The sequence below is a fragment of the Hylaeus anthracinus genome, unplaced genomic scaffold (genome assembly GCF_026225885.1).
Source record: "Hylaeus anthracinus isolate JK02 unplaced genomic scaffold, UHH_iyHylAnth1.0_haploid 11989, whole genome shotgun sequence".
In the NCBI taxonomy this organism is placed as follows: Eukaryota; Metazoa; Arthropoda; class Insecta; order Hymenoptera; family Colletidae; genus Hylaeus; species Hylaeus anthracinus.
This window is the reverse complement of record NW_026534337.1, coordinates 11,475,646-11,501,485: the sequence shown is the minus strand read 5'-3', so window position 1 is coordinate 11,501,485 and position 25,840 is coordinate 11,475,646. Positions and strand designations below refer to the sequence as shown.

At 44.6% G+C, this 25,840-nt stretch overlaps 1 protein-coding gene across 12 annotated transcripts in view; it reads right to left on the bottom strand.

The window, feature by feature from the left end:
* Positions 1–9,938: 9,938 nt before the first annotated feature.
* LOC128887785 (band 7 protein AGAP004871-like) overlaps positions 9,939–25,840 on the bottom strand; it is a 207,098-nt gene continuing 191,196 nt past the window's right edge. For 8 of the 12 annotated variants that reach the window (XM_054144117.1, XM_054144105.1, XM_054144111.1 and 5 more), the window contains 6 exons: positions 19,984–20,196; positions 19,469–19,649; positions 16,696–16,857; positions 12,212–12,377; positions 11,355–11,568; positions 9,939–11,137 (listed from right to left, as the gene is read on the bottom strand). In XM_054144117.1, the coding sequence (XP_054000092.1) occupies positions 11,356–11,568; positions 12,212–12,377; positions 16,696–16,857; positions 19,469–19,649; positions 19,984–20,170 (909 nt within the window). In that variant the 5' untranslated portion in view covers positions 20,171–20,196 and the 3' untranslated portion in view covers positions 9,939–11,137; position 11,355. Of the gene's footprint in view, positions 11,138–11,354; positions 11,569–12,211; positions 12,378–16,695; positions 16,858–19,468; positions 19,650–19,983; positions 20,197–21,797; positions 22,493–25,840 lie in introns of those variants that run through there. The other 4 variants (XM_054144116.1, XM_054144108.1, XM_054144109.1 and 1 more) reach the window with 4 other exon arrangements.

The window sequence follows — 25,840 nt, the reverse complement described above, 5'->3', positions numbered from 1 at the left end:
GAGGGGGGACGCTGTAACTTGAAGTATAACCGTGTCGTTCGGAGTTTCCGTTCGAAACTTTAAACAAACTTTCGACAAGCGGCGTCCCTCGAACGTTTTCTGGCCCCGTGGCGGAACTCTGTAACCGTTGAAATCAAGTTAAATGGGGCGGAGAAACAGGGTGACTCGTTTATATCAGTGTTCCCTGTTTTAGTTCCGAACTTTGAAACGAATTTTGGTCAGCGGGATCTTCAATTTCTGCCTTTTAAGTCAATTGCCAGGGCAACGTGCCTTTGACGAGCGTTTTTAATCCCTTTATTAAAAAAAATATCGAACGAATGCGAGGTAATGAGATTTTTAATAGTTGCGTTTTATTTTTCGCTCTCAGGGGCTGTAACTGTGCTTGATTGTAGTTACAGTACGGGTTTGGCAATCCCGAGGTACCCGAGCTATACAATAGGGATGATAGAGAATTATAAAGAGAGATATGCAAAGAACGAACAAATATAAGACAGATGCACTAGATGCATCTATATGTCTTCGTAAATAAAACTCTCTCACTCTTGTTTTCAATGAAAACGCTTCGAAGCGCAATGTATCACTGTTATCTCCTAAAAGTGAAACACTTTCTCGTCAAATTCCGTGTGTTTCGATGAAAACCTACAACAGCGACGCGATTTAATACGAATCAAAGAACAATCGTTCTATTCAAACGTTTGTAATTTATTTCTCTCGTTAGGAAATTCATTCAACCGATTGCACCTCGCCTCCCGGTTCGTTTGTACCGGCCAATATCGAAGCTGCATGATTCGCGTGCATTTCCGTTCGCATTCGCGAGAGTACCCTTTCGCCAGCGGTGCAATTCGAATCTAGGCCAGCGGCAACAAAAGGAGCGAGCGAGACGGGAAGTTAATTCAATAAAGAGAAACGGAAACCTGCAAAAGATCGGCTCTAAATGGCGAACATAAAATTCTTCTTCATACGATGTTACGGTCGCACGCGCCTGTACAATACCTTCAAACCTCTCTTCAAACCTCTCGTTAATTCCTTGTTAAAGAAAAGAAAGAAAACTCGCCGAGCGTTGAAACAACGAAGAAAGTTTATCGCTCAAAGGGTGAAATTATAACGCGCTCGACCTAACGACAAACGGAACGGATTCGTTTTAAATCGGTTTATCGAGTAGCGATTTTATTTGCGTCGCGGAGCTCCAACGAGTTCGTTGTACCTATTCGCGTCAACGAGAGTCGATCGAAACGCGTTCAAAAGACGTTTAATTAATCGCAACTACACGCCTTTTCGTACGCGTATAAATCTGTAATTAATTTAGCAAGGTTCATTTTCTACGATATATTATTTCCAATGCACCTGACGTAGAATATAACACGTTCTCGCTTATTTTTAGGCAATATCGCGCTGTTGGATTTCTCTACGGACGGAGGGAAGATAATTGCTGTACGGCTGGTAGATATCGGAGAAGGCGAATACGAAGGAGTAAATACGTCGTCGTGTCTGATCACAGCCGGACACTTCTACTTGCACGGACGGGAGAAGGAAACATCTCTGGTGATTCTTTGAACATGTCGATAATTTCTGAATATTTGACGTACATAGTAAGCTATGCATTAGTCCTAGAAAATTATGAATCTTTTTCGTGGAAAGCAGCACATACCTTTGCAATTAGGACTTTGCAATCATTAATGCTATTATATAACTCGTTGCAGTCTCGGTTTGAGTGACAAGTCATAGAAGCAGTCGTACGCGGTCACTCACATCGCGACTTCTCCGCTGAAAATCAATAAATTTCGAAGCGTTTTCATAGCTCCATTTAGAAAACGAAACTTCATCGTCACACCTTTCAAATTAATAACATAAAAATAAATTTCGTTTACGCCACAATAGAGATTCCATTGTATCCCGCGATTTACATCTAAACAATTTTTTCGTATCCTCAATAGTTATCGAGATATGCGTTTGTCCACTTTAACGTGGACATTCTGTATATTTTTAATGAAAAATTAATTTGGAAACCCGACGTTTCTTCCATGAACATGGAAGGTACGAATAGTTATGGGACCGACTGTATGTCCACAAATATGTTCGTCGCTAATCATGATCAGCTTAGGTCGGGTATTAGCGATACAAAACGCGCCTATCCCTTCCCACCCTTGGCCCCGTTTCGCCCCCACTCTCCGCAGCTGCGGCATAGATTCCGCAGGAAGGCGTATTTCCCGCATTGGAGTTCGCTCGTGTCCCGTTTCGACCGCACGGAGATCGAACGAACCAGCAGGTACGAACGAAAGACACCTGCGAGGCAAGTAGGGTCTGCAGGTGACCACCGCCGTGGAAGGCAAATTGCCGTTGTTTCTAAACGCGAACCACCATAAATAAGGGGAAAGGAAATCGCCTCGCGCGATAGGTGAACACTTTCGCCCCCCGCGGGGCTTTTCGAGCTTTGAAATATCGTTTCGAGCATTCGCGAACGAGGGTGTAGATATTAGAGGGTGGATCGCGGCCCGAAAGACAGGGCGGAGGGGCAAAAACGACGGCGGTGAATAAAATTGAAACGGGGCTAAAGAAAAACCTGGGTGGGTGGGTGTTACTGCCACTGGGTTTCATTATGCAGCCTCTTATAGTTGGCGTAACTCCCATTGCTCGTAAATATGAATTACGACTGGCCGAAATAGCTTGGCGTACCTTACTGTATCCACGTACGAAAAAACCCCTTTTTCCCGCGCCAGTCCACCGACCGGGGCAATAATTTATTCCGATGGAGGAGACCCGTCTCGATGAATGAAAATGGCCGTCGACCTTCTCCCCAGCCGCGCTTCCTTTCTTTTTTTTTTCCACGGCCAACAACCCTCCTGGCGACGAGTTCGCACCGGTGACGCGAGACGGGTCGCGCGAAATTGCCACGACAATTTGAACGTGCTCCAAACGATACCTCCACTCGTCTTGCCTCTCGATCTACGACGGAACGATTGCTCTATGACGGATCGCACGAAATATGGCTACGTTCGCGGTGAGACGAGGGACGATTATTTAACGCAGATTTCTATCCGTGGAGTTTCCTTTGCGAGCGAAGTTGATTTGCTAGATCTACTAGAATTAATTAGATGGTTTGGACAAGAATGTGTTTGGATATGCATATTGTAAGAATTAGCTGGTCGGCATTCGTCTCGGCTTCGATTAACATTTTGCTTTGAAAGAATTGCACTTATCTAGTATTGCACTAATCCAGTGTTGCACTTATCCAGTCTTCACTGTATCACGGTCTATGTACCCTGGTTTCTTTATGTGTATAAAAGCCACATAAGTAAAAATTCAGTACGGTCACTCAGAGTCTTCTTTACTTTTCTCTATCAGAGTACACGGCTTAGTTTCAAAGCTATAACACTGTAATCTCAGAACCTTCTCAGCTATTGGACCAAATGAAACGAAACAAAGTGCGAAACACATGGTGCGACCTTTTATTTATCAATATTCATTTCATTTGCATTGCACAGATGAAACCCCATCCACCTTAAATTTATATAATTGGTGTTCGCTGCCTGGATAAAACAGACACGGAGAATCTTTTTGCCTAGCAGTGAATCCTCGGGTCACGTATCCACTTCGCTCTACGTTGTCCGAGAAGTTGGCGAAGTACCGGCCAAGGGTGGCCGTGGAGTCGGGGGTTGAAAACATAAAACTTCGGCCAACATAACTCACCCATTTCCAGACTATCCCTCCGAGAAATTATTTTGTAGGTGGAAAAGTATTTCCCGGCACGTGGAAGGTACGGGATCCGCGGGAGAATGATCGTTCGGTCGTGCGAGCGTGTCCGCGGGGATGCGCGAAAAATCCCTGGAAGCTAAGTTCGCCCGATGAAACATTAATCGTCCCCTTGACGGCTACATTGGCATCGATTTATTTATTGCTAACTTCGCCTTCGTTGGAAGTGGTTTCGTTGATTGATATCGTGACGGTCAGGGACGTGGAGAGTATGTTGTTAGGGAAATGAACGAACTCGTGTAATGTTACGTCCGTAGGTTTATTATTGGTTTTTTGGTAGGTTTATTGTTATTATTATTATGCATTTTACACTTTTACACTTTTGCACTTTACACTTTTGCACTTTACAAAAATATAGAAAAATACGTCACGATTACTTAATAAAATTTTATTTTCAACTTTTCGTGTTCGGAAATATTAAATCGCTCAAGTCTATTCAAAATTCTATTTCCAGTTTTAGATCCACCTCTGTTCGATCACCCCGTAACTGAAACGATAATTCGCTTGCGGTATTAATGGATAGTTCTGGCAGAAGATCGAATAGTACAATATCTCTGACGGTTATCTTTTTAATCCTTAATTTCTTGTATCGATATCAATGATTTGACTCGTTGAATCGTTTCGTTTGCGTCCATCTGTGGTGGTCGAGCAAGATCGAAGGCTTGGAGATGCTACTTTAGTCGCCTTTGACGGTAGCGGTGAAGGGTATTTCCGATGCCTAGTCAGCTGAATTGTAGGGATTGTAGCAGTACGTTGTACCGTTCGTAAAGGTCGATGAATGTGGATCCTCGAGTACTCGTTCCAGGCGGCGGTAACTTCTGAGAAAGCTGAAAGAACTGATGGAAACTACCACCCTCCGAAGGGTACGCGTGCTCTCAGATCCTTTCTTTTGGAGGAGGTTTCGTAGAGCTTGTTTGCGGAAACCAGTTCCCAGTCCGTATCCCGTGGAAATACCGCAGATTTCAAATATTTCAAGGATTTTCCACCGATACGCAACCTTGCAGTTCGCGGAACATCAAAGAACGGAATTAAATAATTGCCATTTTCGCAGAAGAGAACAGTCTCGACGTAGTATTCGCGCGTTGTTAGAAATCAGGGTAGTTGTTTACATTTTCCCTTGCACGTTGATCAACTAGGCTCGTCGGAGATTTCAAGGATTTTCACTTCATCGTTCGCTATGTTTGGTGCGCTTTCCAAGAATTTTTGAGTCGTGTTTATATCCATTATCAAAGCAACACTACTCTGTCGAAGCAATACTAGTCTCTTTATGCGGACAAAAGTCCAGCTTTCTTCGCGAGATTCGCTTGGTGAAAGCTACCGTTAAACACGTCGAGCTTTAGTAAAAGTAGTTCTTCTCCAAATTGTTCTTCCGACTATTTTTCTAAATGACGAAGTTACGGAGGAATCCTGCGCAGGAAGCGTCGAAAGCTGGCCGGGGATTTCAGGTGGAATCGAATTAGGTGATGCGCGGAAGCGAGAGGGCAAAGTGGCGGTTAGGTCGTGCTAAATAACCTGATTAACGATCCTATAGACGATCGCTTGTTGCGATCCAATACGGCAACAGCCTCCTATTATTTAGCTAGTCACGTCTTCGTCGGGGGTTAAGCGAGGGTGAACGTGATCATCCCTTAATTTCGCGCGACGGAATTATCCTGTGGCGTACGGTATCTCAGTTCTGGGCGAATACATGTTGAAGCGCGGAAGGGCGAAGTAATTGCACGTCGCCTTCGGTTTCGAAAAACCTTTATTCATTAGAAACGCGAATAGAAAACCGGACGGAAAGTGTTTACATTTTGACGCATTCTGAGTGCCTGCAGAGGGGATTTCAGAGTTTCTGCATCGGATGGTAGCGAACTTTTAGTACACATATTCCATACGTTTCCGTACTCTACATTTCTGCTAATGTTCGTAAATGGAAGCACTGCTTCTTTATTAAAAGAAAAGATTGTATGCTCTGCGCTGTAAAAACACGCTAAGCGAACGCTAAAAACCGCAGGTGGGTCGAGTGCACCGTTTACTCGGAATAAATTCCCTAACAAATGCTTGTTCCACGCTCGACCAGGCCCTCGAACCTCGTTGTAGCACGTGCTTCAAAACCGTGAAAGTGTCGCGTTCGCGTACGTCCAACGGTTTTCTCGCGTAAAAAGTTAGGTTCGTTTCGAAACGACGGAGGAGAGGCCCGTTGGGGGTGAAAAGCTCGCGTCGAGCGAAATAAGTGCGGGTGAAGAACGAACGGCGTGAAAAGTTGCCCCGACGAGGGCGGCGGCGTGTTACCGCGGAAAAGAGGGCCCCCGTATATTCGCGGGAGTTCCCCCGGCGGATGTCGCCATTGCTTGGAAGAAACGGGCCGCTGGCGGAATTAAAAATTTTTTAATTGCAATCGTAAACCAGCGCCGACGCCATTCGAGGTGCGAGCGACTGCTAATTATCGTCCAAGAAATTACGGGGCATTAAAGAGGCGAATTCCCCCGCCTGGATCAACGACAATGCTCATTGTTCCTTGGTTGAATCACCGGAAAGTCCTCGTCCGCGAAAAACGAGCTGGTAGTCCAGGGATGAGTGGCAGCGAAGTTATCGAATTCCGGCGAATTCGTGGGTTGCGTTTAAAGCATTCGTTGCAGAAGCTCTGAAATCCCAACGTATTTTCTGAGTAGAAAGGTGATCTCCTCTTCAGGCTTGACCATCCCGGATTCTCGATGGTGAATATCTAGAGGTCGCTGAGAAGGTCTACGGATTGTTGTGATGTACGATAACGGTACCCTTTTTGAATAAGTCGTTAATTCCAAACTGCATTGTCAGCGGAATAGAAATCCTGATGAGTCGCGTTTCTGTCCAATGCATATGTTTCTATTAAACATTAAACCTACCGACGTTTTATTTCCCAATCTGTTTTTATCATGATCAAACGACTAGTCTTAAGGACATTATTTAAATTAAATGCAAGATTATTTTAAGTAAGACTAAATTGAATAATGCTAGAAATAATTGTATATAATTCGTATACCGTATATAAAAACTGTACACAGAAGTTTGAAAATGCTCATTTTCAAATCTTATTTGAGAGGGTTTGACTTCAGTAGAGCGAGTCAATTGTATGTCAGACGTCCGGAGTGCTTTGAATTCTTGAATTTGTCGGAACTTTCTATTTTAAAGAAAGGGGGTGGAAGTGTTGACTCTAGAAAAGACAAAATACAACTTGTCCCCTTCTTGACGAAGGTGCATGTCTGCAGAACTCAACAGGCTCGAGAACTACTACCAAAGCATGACTAAGAACTAATAGCGTTTCTACCATGAAAATGCAACCGATAGACAATAAGACGAATTCCTTCTCACATTATACACATACATCGTAGAGGTCCATTCTTTGCAGCTTGTTGGTCCCGGTACCATTTCGGCCGATCCCATTTCAGTTTGCTCGGTCCAACAGCAACGTCGCGTCTGTGGTAGCGACGATCACAATTGGACCTCGTAATTTCTTGCGCTAACTTTATGCCAGTTATTCCGGGGAGGAACGGCATTCCGAGCACGCGGTTCCCTGAAAGGACCTTCTCGCTTGTAAACGCATTCTGTGTCTTGCGGGGAAATTCGTTTCCGGTGCTCTGATAAATCGCGAACGGTCGCGGTTCACGAGCAGCCATTTCCGCGTTAACCTGGACCGGAGGTGAGGATGGGAACGTCCCGTGTTTGAAAAACCAACAATACCAGTGTGCCCGCCTTCAATGGGACGTACCCGTTGGCCGACATTAATTAGCCGTGAATCACAACCACCGCCGCGTGGACCATTATATCCGCGAACCGGAAAATTTCGTGAAAACCGGCAGGCGAGTGTTTCTCGTCCCTTGGAAAATCGCGGTTTGAGCGGAATCGTTTGAAGGGAAAGTTACGTAACGAGGAAACAGAGTCTGGGTATTTGTTAAGTTGCCATTGGTAGCATCGCGTTTACGGAAGCTCCGTTCGCGTAACGTTATTTAAAACGAACGTAGAGTTTCATTACAGATCTTCCGAATATAAAATTCCTTCGTTAAAACGGGGATCCCCAGTTATCGGAGGGAACAGTTTGCTTATTTTCGTTTTAAGGGCGGCGTGGTAACTGGAAATTTGATTAAAATTTCTTCGTTGCTGCCAGAAAACTGTATAGCGAGAGTTGTTAAAATAATTCTAAAATAATTTAGAGATCCTCGATGTTTAAAATATCAAGGGCGTGGAAGGCAGAAACGATGTACTTTGGAAGGTTTAGAGAATCTTAGGATCCTTCGTGGACGATCGCTTCCCTCAGTTATAAGTGTAATTGCTGTGTGTCCCGATGGTTGTTTCTTCGGTTGGATTACATGCGGTCGCGTGACATCTCGCTGTGGTATTTACGAATTAATTTCGGCTGGCAAATATTAGAGTCGAAGAAATTAATATCCGTGGTGCCACCGTGTTTATTAATCACGATCTCCAATATTAGTTCCTCTCAAACACGAACGCAGATCGCGAAAGTTTGAGTGCGCGTTCTTGCAACATCGGGCACGAGGGACGACCGACTCCGGTCGCATCGGATTGCTTATGAGCGATGAGTTTGCCACCAACGCGACGATTAACTTTCCTCGAAAACTCGCGACCAGGAGAGATGGAAACGTCTGTATAAGTAATTTCGACGCTTCTCGAGTAGGCGATCTCGATAGAGCTTCTTTAGGGGTAGGTAAACTTGGGGAGGTTTGGAATGGTAGCATGTATTGGAATACTTGTTCAATTTTTATTAGAAATCTGGCATTAACGAAATTATTTATTTATAGACGGGGAGACCTATTACAGTAAAGGCTGGATAAGTTCTGACTGTATTGTACAAATTTATGAAGGTTACAGGGTTGTCACAGTTGAACGCTACGTATTAGCCCAAAAGTAACAACTTGAAATTGCTAGTGGGAGACAATGAAATAATCGAAAAAGTCTGTGTTATTACAGTGTAAATTCCCAAAGTTGCATATCCTATTGATCTGCATGGCACTGTGAATTAGATTTGTAACATCAGGTAGGAAAGTCTTGAAAGTAACGTTGACAAATTTGCGAAAGCCACAAAAGTATAGCGATTCGAGCGTGTCAGGCATCCCTCCGTCAATTCTGATCTGAAACAAAAATCAAAATATTCCTTTTGAATCACTTAGATGGACAAAGCTAGTACTCGTAACCCTTTCGAACGTTCCGGCACACCAGGAAATTTACTCGTAGGTCTCGAACCCGTCGCGATAATCACGGAATTCTTTTCGCCTCCAACGAACCACTTTTTCCAAGTTTTCGCGCAACGATGTGCCGCGAGAGCTGTTTAATCCCAGGCCCGTGTGTCGCGGCCGCCGCTAACAAACCTCATAATTCACCGAAGAATTTTCCGCGCAAATAATAGTCCACGTTAAAGCTCCTCCGCTGTTTATAAAACATTCCATATATATTACGCGCTGGATATTTCGTTCTGTTTAAAAACGGAAGGAAACGCGCCCTCGGCGCGGGTATAATAAAAAATTGAAATTTATACTTTCTGTTCGTTTCTTGTACGCGCGAGGGTTTAATGTTCCCGGCCAGTCGGGGCGGTTGTTTTCGACAGTGGCAAACGGATTTTGTTATTTTTATCCCCCCAACGGATAATTAAAAACGGATGTTGCACTCGCGTGGCTTCGCGAACAGGGAAAAGAAATTCGCTGGAGGCGCGTTGCTTGATACCGAAGGATTGACGCCATCTTTGAGTGTTAACAAATATTTATGGGAGCAAATACACTTTACGGTAAGATTCGAGCGCTTAAACGCACACCTGTGGCGCGAGGAACAATCATTTCCAAACTTATAGCCAGTATAAAGAAAATTCCAACGTAATAGCCATTACCAAACGAGTAGAATGTGATATATATTATTTTATGCATTTAGGGTTCGAATTAGTACACATTATAATTAATGGTAAACATGACCGAAGGGCACGTGTACTTATGCAATACGGAATATCGATATTATCATTTTAATTGTGGAATATAATTCTACAATACTATAAATAGACTGCGGGATCTTTATGTAAAATAAAATCTTTGTATACGTACCTACAAAAATTAAACACAAATAGAAATTTATTTTACTCTGCAAATATTATAATATCAACTTTACTCTCAATGTTTATTATATTCTTGCATATTACGTGCATTTTGTAATTTCTTGAACATTAGTGCATAAAATCCGCAGTCCAGTAATAAACAAGTAAAATCTACGTATTTTGTGCACAGTATAAGTGTGTGGTACTAAAAAAAAAAAAAAAAAAAAAAAAAAAATATATATATATATTCTGTAAAGATGCCGTGTCTCTTGTCGCCATTAAGCTGACGTAACTTCCACCGCGTCGCGAAGACGACGTCGTCGACGTGGCACGTACGTTTCACTCTTTCTGAACTCGAAGTTTCCTGTACTTTCATGGCACGCTGTTTCGCTCCGAACGTGATACGAAAGCTCGACTCGAGTCGACCAAGTACCCGCACGCACGTCCGAATTCCTACGATGGTATTTATTTACGCACCGCGGGCTGCTAACTCGCTCGTTCGTGCAAGAATCTCGACTAGACCCGACCGCGAGAACGTTCAAACGATGTCGAGAGGAAGTTGTCTTCCTCTGCGTTTAATTAGACAGCTTGAATTAAACTCTATGTGAATCTAGAACAAAATTAACGGGTCATTCGTACGAATTAAAGAAGCTCCGAAGAAGGAAACGAAACACGTTTCTTGTATCCTTTCGAATGATAGATGAATTAAGAAATTCTAAGAGCGAGGATTTTTGAGAGGACATTTATTTGACTCCTTTACGCAGGGATTAGAAGCGAAGCGAAGCGACGATTTGTTAGAGAAATAGTGGAACGTATCCGGCGTTCATTTATCAGCCGCGTGAAAATTCGGCGAACGGCTTGAAATTACTCAGAAACGGGTCCGTTTGCACGGTACGAAAATGCAATTAGGTCAAAGGATTGGGCGCTTTGACGAGCAGTGAACGGCGACGAGCACGGATACACGCGTATCGGTTTCCGATCAAGTATATCTGCTTACCAGTGAATTGGATCAAAGGCCGTGCAATTAATCTGACGTGGTTGTTCGACGTTGGCGAAATTCCTTTTCCCACGACTCCCAATCCACCTTTATTTATCGCGGGACGAGGTATCAATTGCGAGTCGCTCGACTCGAATATCGCCATAATTGCTTTTAAGTCCAACGATCGAGACCTCTTTTTCCTTTTCGACGCGCGCGCATCGTTTCATCGCTACCGAGGCGAGCGAAAGCTTCCTTCCATTGATATGTCGAGCAATATCGCGAGTTGGCAGCGTTTTTCAAAGTTTCTTGTTGTTAGGATTTCGAAATAGAGAGGATAAGTCGAGGATCGATATCTGTTGAAAATTGTAGCTCTATGTAATAATACGTGTGATATTAAATTCATTCTTTCCACGTCGAGTTATTCAGAAAGGTATTAGGCATTCTCAAAGGAGTCAAAGTCACCGTCGATGAAAAATGAAATTTTTACTTTTCGAGGCCTCAGATCCGTCTATAAAATCTGCTGTCACCTAAAACACCTTTCACCAACGCCTTCTACATATTTCCACGTACCTTACTGTGTCATCACCCGAAGATTGTCGAGGTTCGAGTGAACGTCGCACTGAACTTTAACCGACTTTGCGTCCCCCTGCTCCGCGTTCTGATTGACGTTCCCCCGGAAACCGCCGTTGAGGAACGGCGTTAGCAGTTCCACAGGCAGCGGAAAGATGATGGTCGAGTTCTTCTCCGCGGATATGTTGCTCAGCGTCTGCAGGTATCTAAGCTGCTGGCGTGAAAAGCGAGTAAGGAAACGGGCTCTATCTCCCGGCATTGGATTAATTTTTAATTACGTTGGGCGCCGCCTCGCTTCCTACCTTTCTTCCTTCAACGGGTCGTCGACGAGATCTTTTAATTAGAGAGCGGGTAATTGCGAAACTAATTGTGCCATCTGTATGGTTATACGAAAGGCTAGAGGGGCGGGCGCAATTGAAAAGTTTTCAAAGCGCAAGGCGAGACGAGGCGAACGATTTTAGAAGTTTACCAGCGACGCAATGAACTTGGAATAATTACCCGATTTCCAGAGATTTATCTCGACGATACAGGAGTCAGATGTAACCGTTTCTCGTGGCGATGAATCGTCGAATAGTCTCGCCTTGAGCGTCGATTAACTTGGATTGTCTTCGTCGAGGAAGAAGATAACCCATTGAGTTAGTGATTTTGTTATTTCATTACGCACTTTGGACTTGGTTTTAATTTGCAGATTAATTTACAGTTGAAATGTCTAGTATTAGAAATAGTCGTAGGGATTATTTGACGATAAGTCGTTACGTGGATGACCCCTATGGAAGAGAGTATGTAGTTTCGTCGCCGCCGCGTGGAAAATGAAGAATATTTCAGACGTTTCACTGTAGAGACAATGTGGAGCGTACCTGAAGGGCTGCTGGACTCATGGAAATGACGTCGCTGGCCTCTTTCAGAGCACGGGAAGCCAACATCTCTCCTTCCGCCGCAATCACTTTTGCTCGTGCCTCCCGTGTAGCTTCCGCCTCCGTGGCCATGGCTCGTTGCAGCTGCACCGGAAGTCGAACGTCCTTTCTAAATCAGGGACATCCGTTACCTTTCGTTCCGTGTACCTGCCTCTGTGTCTGCCCGTTTACACGCCTACAGGGTGTTCCACGAGACACGACTAATTTTAACGTTCGCTGCTTAGAGATCGATTAGGGATGCTAATGAAAATATACCGAAGTATCGAAGATGAAATTCGAGGTACAAATACGATACGATACGACAAGAAGTCGTTCAAACATGTAAAAGCCTTGCACAGTAACAGTACAACTACAAGGCTGAAGAAGACTCGAGGGACCTCATGAAACGGATGCAACAATTTTCAATGCGGAATGTTTAATAGCGCTTTTCTAATAGGGGCCAAGCATCCTCACCTGACCTATGACAACTTGTTGAATGACCTCACGAACAATTTGCAAGAGAATATAGAAAAGTGAAGAATATTAAAGCGAAGAAAAACAGCGATTCTACAATTACCATTCGAGAAAAGAAATTTTCCAACGTAAAAAGAAATTAAACAGAGTAATACTTGACGTAACAGTGAGGTCAACTCTGCGGTAAAGGGTAAACTAAAAGCGAGATTCGGAAGTAGGATTGCCGAAACGCAAAGTTAGCTCGGATGCGACAACTTGGACACACAGTCGTATGAACTGTTTGAGGGAATCGGATGCCACGCGTTATGAAACGTTCAATACATAAAAGCGTGGAAGCGTATTCGAGGGTAGTTTCGAGTTACGGCGAAGAGTCCAAGTTCCCCGAGACAGTTATGGGAACGCGACTGGAATAAAGAAGATTCTTCGGTTGTTTTACGTTGGCTCTTCGATGGCCCCGTTTTCGGAGGGAAGAATACGGTTCCACGAGCGATCGTTTCGAATTCGACGTCGGGACGAGTTCTCTCGGCTGATGCGTTTAGACAGTTAACCTACAGTCTGTTTCCGAAGAACTGAAGCGCTGACCTCGTAAAAAGTTAATGCCTTTGGGCTGCACTCAGCGCTTAAACACTTTGACGAAAATGGAAACGAGAGGGTCGAATGCACAGGTTCGAAACTTGACACATATTTTTTCTTATAATGTATCAAACGATTCTTCAGAAGTCGAATTTAGTGTAGAGGCACATTAGACACACAAACCCTTAATTAAACAATTTAGATAGTGGCATTCGTCCATATTTGTATATACTTTGTATCATTTGAAAAGTAGCTAAATCCTTTCACCGTAAACCATCGTAAACCTTCCACAGTAATACTGTTGCGGGCATTTAACGTGACGAAATACTTTTGGTCAACTTTCGAATACGGATACAGCCGGTTAAAAAATGTCTAGATTTTCGGTGTAAGTTATGCGCGACAGCGGCGAGAGCCAAGCGTTCCGCGTTCTCGTTTTCCTTCGTGTAGCGGCGTGCCGTACATTCAAGGGTGGCTTTAAGTTGATGCAAAAAGCGCGGCTTCCTTGAGCCAGTTACACTCGACCGGAATAAAACTCTACTTCCTCCGCTTTTTACGTTTCCCCCATTCGGTAGGCGTTGGCCATTTTTTAAGCGACAAGACACGCAGCGAACGCTGACCCAAATACGCGAAGAGCGCGGATGTTTCACGCCAGCGTTTCCCAAACCGTGTTACGTGAAAATTTCCAACTCCTGATGGAGGATCGATAATCATTTATCCGTTATATGTCGAAACTAACAGAATATTTCCGAATAGATAGAAATTTTACCATTCGAGTAAAGAAATATAACGTAATAGTGAAATGTTGCATGAACTCCATGCTTCGTAGAAAGCAACTTCCACATGCGAGTGATTTTCTAAATTGTACGTGTACATTTTCGATTTGATTCGGTTGTCAAAGATAAAACGTTCGTTTTAAAATTACAACAGTTCCGTGAATGCATCGCGATGGGAACAATGTTCCGCGACGAAAATAGGTTGGAAAAATTTGTTTTACGCGACGTATGCCACCAAAATGCACTCTGCAATTCGCTACATTCTCTATGCTAACGCGCACGGCCGTTCGTTATTAACATTTCGCTGTTCCGTTTGATCGTTTGAAATAGTTCTACTTCGAATGTGCACATTTTCGACACGTTTTCAATTCCATTTTAAATCCTGCGCGGCGGGTGTTCAAATATATCAGTAATCGAAAATGAGGGTAGAATTAATCTTGCTATTATATAAAGAGACAGCGTTTGTTTGTATGTACACAAAAATTTCAAAAACCAAACTTGAACAATAGCTTCCTTGCTTTCTACGAAGTAGCATAAGCTATGTTATTTTAAGAAAAACGATATTACATCCGCGTAAAAACACGTAAGATTATATTGAGCGCTCTGAGCCTATACCCGCTCCTAACTACCGCTCCCAATCGCTACGTGGCTGCGCGTTCGTGGCTACTTAAAAGAAAAATCGCAGTTTCCATGATATATACAAGTTCATTTCGTTCGGTGAATCGTCTCAAAAACAAAACACAACAAAAACTGTTGTATAATCCGAAGTTCTGTAATATCACATTACAATAAATTCAAATTCTACGATATGATACGAAAGAGAATTTAATAGTAACTCCGGACACGATGGTCGTATGTAAACGACGAGGGAGCATTCACAGGGAGCCTTCAGGGAACGTCCCTTTGATGCACCCTTCGGCGCACCCCTTAAAGAACCTCCTTGGAAAATCACTCGAGCTATTTTTCGGTCTCAGAACCACACGACTGTCTGGGTATCGGGGCGCGCGAAGTCCTTGCACGTCGAGCCGAAAGGGCTCTCATTTTTTGGATAGCCTATCGAGGAGTCGATGTCACACTCGAGCGCTCGCATTTATGCGCCTCCACGTACCTGCGTGCACCCTCGTGCGTTCACGCTCGTCGAGCAACGCGTCACTCTGGCTCGTAACGCTTGGCAGCGTCACGTTTTCATTATATTTATACTCGTATCGGTTTTTATGTCTACAGGTGTTGTTTTACACCATGTTTATTAAAGGGTGTGTTTATTCGCAATTACCCGCATTGGAATTCAGTTCACGTTCGATCGTATCGACGGCACCTTACAATTTATCACCAGGAAAATGAAAATATTTTCGAACCTTTCGTCAGAACGTTTACAAATTTGTTGCAATTAGTCGTTTCGATGTATGCCTTGATTCTCGTTCTGAGGTGATACGTTTCGATGACTTCTCGGTACCGAGGCTACTTCCTGATACTGCATGCACAAAAGGATAGTCTGACCGATGAATATTTCATCGCCACGGTATCGATTGGCGCGTATCAGAGTTCGAAGGTGTACCTCCTCTCGCGTGACGAGAAATACATCGGTCGAGTGTTACCTCTAATTGTAAGAGATCGACGTCCAGCAAGTTGGAAGCACTCGAAAACGGAGTGTTGTCCCAAACGAGTTACGATACGAGCTCCCGTTCGAATGAAACGTCAATTTCTCCGAGTCTCGCCTCTAGCAAAAGGATACTTAAACGTCGAATTAATTCCGATCCTCGAGCACATATTGGACTCGAACGAGCTCCCCCTCGGCGATAATACGGTCTCGTGGATCGATTCGAAATTGGAACGCGACAGCGGAGAAAGAAACGATTACCGCGCGGAGGGTGGAAGAGCGAGAGCAGTGTCAGGGAATTTTGGAAAATTCCCGCAATATCGTGTACAATAGCGGAGCTTGAATGATTCCACAGAGACCGTCGTGACGCGTCTCGATCGGGGTTATATTTCACCGTGGATCCTTTCCAATAAGCTCAATGGAGTGCAATACACTTTCGGCGCAACGTAACCGCGCCGACGATAACCTCTTTTCCACGAGGAATGATATTTACCGGTGCAATATACATCAAACATTCGATCGTCTCGCGATGATCGATAGTTTTCCTATTCCCAGCGAGCGACTTTCGATTGTGTTTGGCCGCCTACGTTCTTCGTTTTCCTTGGCGCGAGGTGGGTAAAATTTAGAGAAAAGATACCTAGAATACCGTTGCACGCGATAAATGATACGCTCGATCGAAATATTATAAACGAGATGCAATATTTCAAGAAATATTACTACGTACACAAACGAAGTACAGTGTCTCGGTCCTCGACGCGAAGTAGAAACTTGAAGGAAAAGTAAGAAGAAGGGATAGAATACACGTAGAACATAGAAAGTTGTATGGGAGATAGTGTTTCAGTCATGGCTTGATTCGATGCAATGGAACCTATCGCACAATGTGTTCGCGACGCTTTGAATGCGAGGAACACGTTAATGAAATCTGCAAGAAGATGGTCCCGGCTGAAGAGCAGAGAGAAGCCTACCGGGGTGATTTGTCGCGCATTGCCTTTCGAGTATCGGGTAATCGTATCAAGATTGAATGCACTCACATTTCGACGCGTTCAACCTTAACACCCCAAGGATCCGTGGCCTCGTCCAAAGACGTCTGCATGGTGTGCGAGATGTTCTCCCGCTCTGACAGGATCTCGGCCAAACTCCTCGTCCCGAGGACTGTTCTCAGCGTGCTGGCAGCCAGCAGTCGAGTCGAGTGACTGAAATAGAGCGGAGAATATTTTATTTTGATAACCGATTACGAATGGAAAGTATATCAATTTATTGGAGAATATTTTCTCCAATGTGGGGTCGTCAGTTTTCTTGATTGGTGATTCGAACGATGGTGTTCAAGTAATTGCAGTTACATGGACAGTAATTGTTAAAAGTAATGATTACTGTCTTTCAATTTATTTTAATTAATTTTAACTACATTTGCCACCGATTTTCCCACACAAAAATATTTCAACGTAATTAAACAATTATATTTTTGAATCCTTTATTGTGAAATATTCCATGCCCTACATGTAACTTTCGACTTTAATTCAACAAGTAACTAATAATCATTTGTTTGTTACATCCCCTGAATTCAATACCATGCGGATAAAAGATTACAATCGGGAAAAATAATTCGCGTAACTCTGTATCCCCGTGCCCTTTGTTCTCCGATTCGACTCTTTGTTTACCGAAACCCGCATTATTTGTCGAGTCGAAACTAAGCTTTTTGTTTTCGTAACGTGCGTTTTACTGTATGTTTTGCAGTTAATGGTTCACGTTTCCGAACCGCGGACGGTGGAGCTTTTCAACGTTTGCGTCGAGACGTCCTTTTACAGAAAATGGAGTATAATACTTGCAACGTATAATACTTGTGACGTTTACGCGGGTCACGTGTGTATATTGTTAACCATTCGCTGCACGTCGAGTGAGACTCGACAGAACCGTACCGAAATCGGAAGGTCTGGACTGCGAAGGGTTAAGGGAGAAGTGGAGTTTCACAGATTTACGTATCGAACTTTCTTTCCAGTGGAGTATACTTTGATTAACCCATTTGCATCACACGGAAAAGTGGAAAATTCGTTCTTATCGACAATATTTTATTTGAATTCAATTTCCAAGTAAATTGCGCGCATATATGCGTTAATTATGCAAATGGGTTAACTCGGAACGATTATGCATAAATCGATCGATCATCCGAGCAGAATTCGGATGTAATTTTGTCAATTTGGAAGTAGACTGAAAACTCACCCTTAGCAACCAGTTTATCCCCCAAGTTTCGAAAATATTTTTTCTTCCAAGGTCTTGAGACTCGACGATTCCCGTCGAGCATTATTTCAGCAAGACTCTAAACGACTCGAACAATATTACCGCGTGACTAATGCTTTCCACGCGTTGTTTCCCGCGGAACAATCTAATTTCCGTCGTGTCACGTCGAAACGTGCAACCCGCGCTTCGCAAGACGAGTTTTTCGTCAAGGCGGGTAGAATGAAACGTAAAGATCGCAATTACTTTCCCCCGTGGACCTTGCCGAATTTTTTGACCGACGGCATAAATACGCGTGTAACTTTAATTACGCCGCCGTATTTCCCATAATTGAACACCGAGGCGGCACGTTCTAGTTAATTAAACGTCGGCCGACCCATGGAAGCTGTCACGTGTGAGACTTAAAAACGCACCTAACGGGACCAGAACGGGGGCCGGCTTGTTCTCAGTAGGCAGACGATAAATCCAGTGTCAGCCGTTTTCTACGCTCAGCCATTCTTTCGTTTGTCTTTTTTTCCGTGGCGGAGAATTTCTGGCTGTACGTGCCGGAGAAAAAAAAGTTAATAAGGATGCCGTAAAAATCGGCTGCATCAACTCTTGACGAGCGATTTTCAACATCCTCTTTTCACGAGAGATACAGTTATATTGCGGTTAGTCCGCAAGCGAACGAAAAGTTTACGGCAGTCTTCCAGCAAGTCGTCGAAAATCGAGGAGAAAACGGACTCCCCGTCGATTCGAATGGAATTTGCATCGTTCGAGCGGAAACCGATTCGGCTTCCTGAATCGAACGCGTAACTTTCGTGCGATTAATCGGAGACTCTACGCACCCTGCGAATTAACTAAGTAATTTCGCCACGCTCTCGTCATTCCTCGAAGACCACCCGTAGCTCGTATTTCTCTCGTCGTTGATTCCCTCTCGAGACGGTGTCGTCTCTCGAAACTATACGACACCCGCGATCCTAATTAAAATTTCAGAAAATCGTGTCCAGGTTAATTTACCCTCCAGCCAAGGAATTCCAATTAATTCACGGTATCCCCAGAATGTCGGGAGCCGTTTCGCTCGCGATGCTTGGTTCCTTCTTAATTCAACGTTCGGAATGGAAGACGGGACAAAAAAAAAAAAAAAAAAGAAACGCTCGAAAGACGTTCGTTTCCGTTTTTCGAGAAAAGCTTGTTGGCTTCATTAAGTTGAACGTTACCCGATCCTGACTAATTTCATCGTAATTCCGACGAATTTCCGGTTCGCGTGACCGACGAGCAAACTTTCGATTCGACGGGGCGGCGCCACGAAAAAATTGCTCGACGATGTCGCGACGCCCCGCGTCGTATTTCCCGTTCCGTTCAAATCGAGAGAGAACGGTGGCCAGCTATTCCAACGACCTCATTTTTCCTCCTTTTCTTTTCTTCTATTTTTCTGCCAATTTTTTTTCGTGCCACTACGGAGCGAAATGAGATCGTCTGCTCGAGGCACGCGATTACTCCGACTATAGTGGAAGGGGGAAGGAATTTTTGGGAATTTATAACGCGACGCGGTCGCGGCGTCGAAGCTTCAAATGGGGGAACGTGGCTTACCTGTAATTTGCTATCTTGACGACGGCGTTCAGGGGCTCCTTTATGCGGTAGTAGACCACCGCATCGACGCTCACTGTCACGGAGTCCTTGGTGAGGACTTCCTGCGGAGGGACGTCGAAGGATACCGTCCTCAAATCCACACGGACGCAACTGTCCACGCAGGGCATCACGAAGAACGTTCCTGTTGAAAATGAGCGACGAATTGCTCTATCAAGCACTTACGATTCTATTGTGACGCGTGTTTTTGGGATAGGTGTCAACATAAATTCCAGTTAATGTGACTTTTATTGCGACCGACTCCTGCTCAATCTGCCGAACGACTGTCTGTTCGTCGCCGGTTGTCGATGACGCGACACTCTCTTAATTGTTTTTAAACAAAAGAGAGCCAATGGTCGTGTGTCGCCCACGAACGCTGATTAGCTAATTCTTACACTATCAAACAACAAAAGTATCGAAAATTCCAGCAGCCACGTCCAGAACCGGGTTTTCGTTAAAAACAGTGCCCTAAGCCTTACCTGGTCCATAAGCTCCCTCCTTCAAGCGTCCCATCCTGAAGACCACAGCCCTCTCGTACTCCTGCACGACCTTGAACGTGAAGCACAAAGAGAACGGAAACGTGACAAGCACCAACAGAACGGACCCGATGGTAGCGAGGACCTCCACCAGCTTCGTCATCGCGCCCACCTTGTGATCCCCCGGCATCTGGGAGCTGGCCACCCTGGATTCCTCTATTTTCGCGATCGAGCAACAGAAATAGCGGGGAAGCGATGGGAAATATATCAAATTAAACGGCTCGAGCGAGATTGCTCTCCGAAACAGTCGATCCCTTCGAAACCGGCGCGTAATTAACGACCGTTCGATGGAGCGATTTGTCATTGGTTGCACGCTTAGCGATCTCCTTTCCCTCGGCCGAGCCGTGGCGTCTCTTTTGTTCGTTCCCCGGGCAAAAGCAATCATGCAAAGGCTTTTTACCGCGGCCCGTCCTCGGTAAATTGCGCGTGAAATGGAACGACTACTGTCGGAGAAGTAATCCGTCCGTTCCTCGACGACAGCTTTTTTCATTAATTTCATCTTACGTCCACCCGACAGCCGATTTCTCGCCCTCTGCTCGAAATCTCGCGCAGCGAGTTTGTTTCGCCTGGACGGGCACTGGGACGGAATCGCTGAAACGTGCCGGAACCTCGCAGTTCTGGGGTTTAATTAGGTCGCTGCGAAATTAATTTAAAGGTACGCGAGGAATTAAAGGGATTTTCGTACTAAACTTTCGGAGAATCGATCGGGAGGAGATGTTTGTATAAAGACAAAGTGCAGAGAGAATTCTCAAGGCTAGACGGATGCTGCGAGTCCTAGAGATATTCTTCTAAATCGTCGCTCCATCGAATTCTTATCGCAGTCGAAGAAACCTCTAACTACGAAGCGGTCCAACTTCGACAACTCTACCCTATTACTTTTCGGGAAGATTCGTCGAGCAACAGGTCGTTATGTCTGCGGGAGGAGGAGGAGGAGGAGGAGGAGGGGGGCGGGGGAACAACGTACGACGAGTCGGTATAACTATCGTTGCACTTCGTCGTGTCGAGTCGTGGTATGATAAATCGTCGCGTCCATGGTTCGCATTGTTCTACGAAGGGTCGTACGAACCGTTATAACGATAGTCGTGTGACAAAGCCGTTGCTGCCATTCAACGCAGCTGCGTCGCGCCACAGGTTGTACGCTACAAACCCGCACACTTTGCAATTATCGTCGAAATTGCTCCGCGAAATATCGTTGCGTATGTGGCGTCTTGGTAAGCCGACGTGGCGGGCATGGTTAAAGGGGTAACGTAGTTCGATGAATCATCGCGATAGAATTTATGCGGTATTTAAATTCCTAAGGAGAGAGTCACTCTTCTGTATTGTAAGTGTTTCACCTTTCAACTTAATTAATGTTCGTTAAAGGGCGACGTAACAAGTTATCTATATATGTAGGAATGAAATCCCTGATTCGGTGACATATCAACTCCCATGCTACCCTGGAACCTAGACCCTTGAATCCAGAAAATTGAAATTTTCCACGGACGTTTCCTGTATGATGTATACGTCGCAGAGGATAGCGAGTTGCTTATTCCGAGACAATACTGTATTTCACATGGGTGACATCGCGGGATGCAGGTGCATATATAAAATAGGAATATAATTTCACGCGGGTCGCAGCTAGTTGAGAATAAAAAGCACTCGATTATGGAACTATCAAAAATTCGTCCTCCATTATTCACGACTATGCCCACCCCTTGGTTATCGTTGTATGAAACGGAATAGCAAAAAGGAAAACGGTATCGAGAAATGTCCCTCACTGAACTCGACGAAGCACTCGACTCCACCGCTGTCGGTTTTCGCGCATCCGTAGTGTACCATGCCGCGCGATACCGTGCTCCTCCGACTCGTTCGATCTTCGTTCGCTGGTGTCGTCTTCCGTATGACAGCAACGAAGAGACCGTGTCAAACGTTGGAGAACCCGTACGGAGGACTTCTTGCTCTTTAATTGATCGAGCTACTTCGCTGGGACAATCTTTAACTTTATCTTTAGCGAGACCCCCGATAGAACGACTGAAAGTCTCATTGAAATAAAAGGAAAGAGCTCTGGGTGTATCTCCGGAGGAACTAGGCGGCCAACACGACTCTTGGACACTTTAACCGCGCTGTTCACTGCGCGCACCGAGAAAACTGTGCCGTTTTATTTCTCACGGAATGAAGAGGAAGGAATACTTCCCTTACCAAGAAGAATAATAAAATAAACAATCTATTATAAATGGATGGACTTCTTCTTGACGATGCTTGTGTCTCTTTTAAATTAAATTTACTAGCGAGAAGTTTCAAGTTTGAGAGACATCTTAGAGTCTCCTACGTTCACAAATATTTATTAAGGTTTACGTCTCGATTGAACACACAGAGAGAAACAGGAGCTCGTTTTTGTTCGAAGAACTAATCCGATTACCACGACGAATAGGTTAGTCCGACCACCAAGACGAGCCAAACTGGCCACGGCGGAGGCGACTCGCGTACTAAAACGGCAACCAGGAAAATTCGCGAATTGAGCCGCGGAGGGAACGATTCGGCTACCATAATAGCAAGCAGGAGGGTTCGACAGGAGGCTGGATCGCGAGCAGCCGTCGCGACGCGTCGAGAGAAGCGTCCGGGAACGGTACGCCTGATTTGTACCGTACACGCATACCGTATCGCAAACCTCTACCAAATTGCCGCACATACGTCCACGAATTTATCGTTTACGTGAAAAAAAAGATGAAGGATTGGCTACAGAAGCCTTGCTGGGCTTGTCTAAAAAAAGCCGAATCTCTGTTAGCGTCCAAGTCTGCGCTTCTTTTCGAAAACTCGAAAGTGTTAAGAATCCCAAGAATCTTCAAGATTAGGTTTCGTTTTCATTGAAGATTTATTCACTGACTCGTTAATAGTTATTCTAGACTATCATTCGTCCTGATAATTTTGTATAATACGATATACAACGCCGATCTATTCAATTTTGAAACCTCCATCAATTCTCGTTGAAATGAATTATTCGTACTAGGTGTTTGCGGGCTCAGGACGAAAAATTCGGTCCAGTTATTTACCAGACGGACTGTGTATTTTAATATCCTCGCAATTAAGGCTCCTCGGGCGTGGAGCGTCGCGGCTGTCCCGAGAAAGAGCTTTAAAATCTGATTTAGCGTTTAATTTCGGACGATGATGAGACTCCGCCGGGGCCGCAGTTTATTCTCGTAATTAAGCGTTTATCGTGGCCAACGGCAGGTAATCCGAGAATTTTCCGTGGTACCTAGACGACGCGGGGAATCTTTGAATTAATTTCACGATCGGAGGGAGAACCTGTCGCGACGCGACGCGACGCCCGCGTTACAGCGTCCTTTGGAAGGCATCGGGCAGAAATTATGGGTTCCTTTGGTGTACTTTTCTTCTCGTTGAAAGCTCGCGATTAAAGACCTCGCGATGCCGTCTACTCGTGGACGCCCCACTTGGCGCGAGAGGGGCCTTGCGATGCTCGGAAAATTTCATTTTCTAGGGGCATTTTCAACGCCATCCTCCAGGAACGTCTGATTCCGACGCTAATTTAAACGTGGACGTTTTCAATTTAGTCGACATCATTATTCATGGGGTTCATAAGCGACACTTTTTCTTAGTGGCTCCTTAAGAATTGAAATATCCCGTACATTCGTAAGGTTTATAAAGATTATTATACACAATTTAAACGGCTCATAGACGGTCAATATCGTTGCTCAATATTTGGACTTTGTGCAATATATCGTACGAAATTCAAACTTTTAAAAATATATTGCACAGAGGGGAAAATAGTGTGATCATATGTGTGTCAATATTATTGACCGTCCATGGGCCACCGTCAAAATATTGTTCAACCCATGTTGCGCAATATTGTTGACCGTCTATGGACCGCTTTATACTCGATTCAGTTTTTCAATATCGCTATTGATAACTTCGTAAGAGATTCTCTTTTTTGTCGAAGTAGTTTGCACTTTAACGAATATCAATTTAATCTTGCGTGTAAATGCATGCTTGTCACACCGGCACTCAAGAATTTACAAAGATTGTCATGCATAATTTATATTCAATTTTTGTACATTAGAGAAAGTACGCACGATTGGGACGTTTACTCCAGGGTCGCGGGATATCCATCGCGTGGGACACTCGTTTAACACGGGCGCTACTCGGCTTCTCCGCGTAATTAAACGCTCCGCTAATAGCGGCATCCTTCATCTAATTAAAAATTTCAGCCCGGTGAAAAGAAAACAAGCGTCGGCGCTCTTGTCGCGCGGCCGCCTAGCGCCGATGCGTGAATTTTTCACGTCGGACGGGAAATCTGGTGAAAAGCGAAGCGTAAAAAGGGCGACAGTGTTGGCTAAAAGCGTCTCTTTCTTTTCCACGGGCGCCACCCGTTCCTGGGAACCTTGCAATTAAATAATTGCGGAAGAATCTACTCGGAAGAATAAACGTTTTCACAGCGACGTCCGTGTTTTATCTCTCATCTTTCGTTTCGCTGTATCCTTTTTTTTCTCCTTTCCTTTTTCGTCGCTATTGTTTCCGCGCGTCAACTCGTCAACTGCGGAGCTTTAAACTTCCCGCGCCTTTTCTCTCCATCGCTTTGATTACTTCGAGGGCTCGCGTTACTCGGGACCCTCCGTTTCGCGTATCGAAATCCATTAGATTAATGAAACTACTTCTCGCTTTGCGGGATTCGCAGTCGCTCGGATAACGTTTCTCCTCTCTATGCAAATCACGACGCGGCTGCGAATCGCTGCTCGCTTTCCGCGCGCGACGATAAACGATGACTGCCGGTCGGAGGCGTAAAAGATTCGCGGAACTACAGTTGAAACGAAAGAAGAATTAGGATAAAATGTTTTGGGTTCGAGAATAGCTCGCAGCCGAAACACGAGCGCGTAAAACTTTAAGGTTCCGCGGGAACAGATGTTATCGTCGGAATTTGCATCTACGCGCCGACGAATGTGCTCGGCTTCTACGGTTGCACAGGATTTTATATATTCTCTCCTGAAAAGTGTGGCGATACGTGGGTTTCCAAGTAGAATCCACCTAAGGATGCAGTTATGGAGTAGCATTGGGTACGTTCGAGCCTCTAGGGCTGCGAGGCTAAACTAGCCCTCAGGGGCTGTAGCGGTGTTTTTTAAAGCTACAGTACGGGCTTAGCAACCCCGAGGTACCCGAGCTAGAGGGCGGCCAGCGGGCCCCAATAGATGAGAAGTAAGAGATACTGCAAACAGTATTAAAACAATACAGGAGTCATGTAATTCTCATTATTCTCATTTGTTTCATTTCTCAGTTATCCCCCCCCCCCCCTGTCTGTCATTTCTTATTTATCTTGTCTGTAGTTTTACCTGAGTAGCACCGGACCACTGCAGGAGTCATGTAAGTCGATGATAAGAAGATTGGAAATGAGCTAGTAATAAGTAAGCAGTAGTGCAATAACTTTGTATAATAAGTTAACCACTTTAAATAAACGAATGAATGAATGAGGCTAAACTATTTTTCCAATGAAACAACAGTCGAGGGGATATCCTTGTTCAGCTAATATTCCCACGCTCCCGCGACTCTACTCCCTCGTTATCTATGCAAACTAGCCACGTATCCGAGCAATTGCCTCGTTGCGTCAACGTTTCCCCAAGGGCTGGAAAAAAAGATAGACGTTTGGGCTCGTTGATTCGTTGACAAATTGTTACCCGGTCGCGACTCATCGAGCCTGCTCAAAAAAAAAAGAGCGCTGGAACGACAGCACAACTGCTCGTAAAACAGCTCGAGCAACGATCTCGTCGAAAGCTCGCCCATGCAAACAATCTCGCGGAAGGAAAAAAAAAGGCGC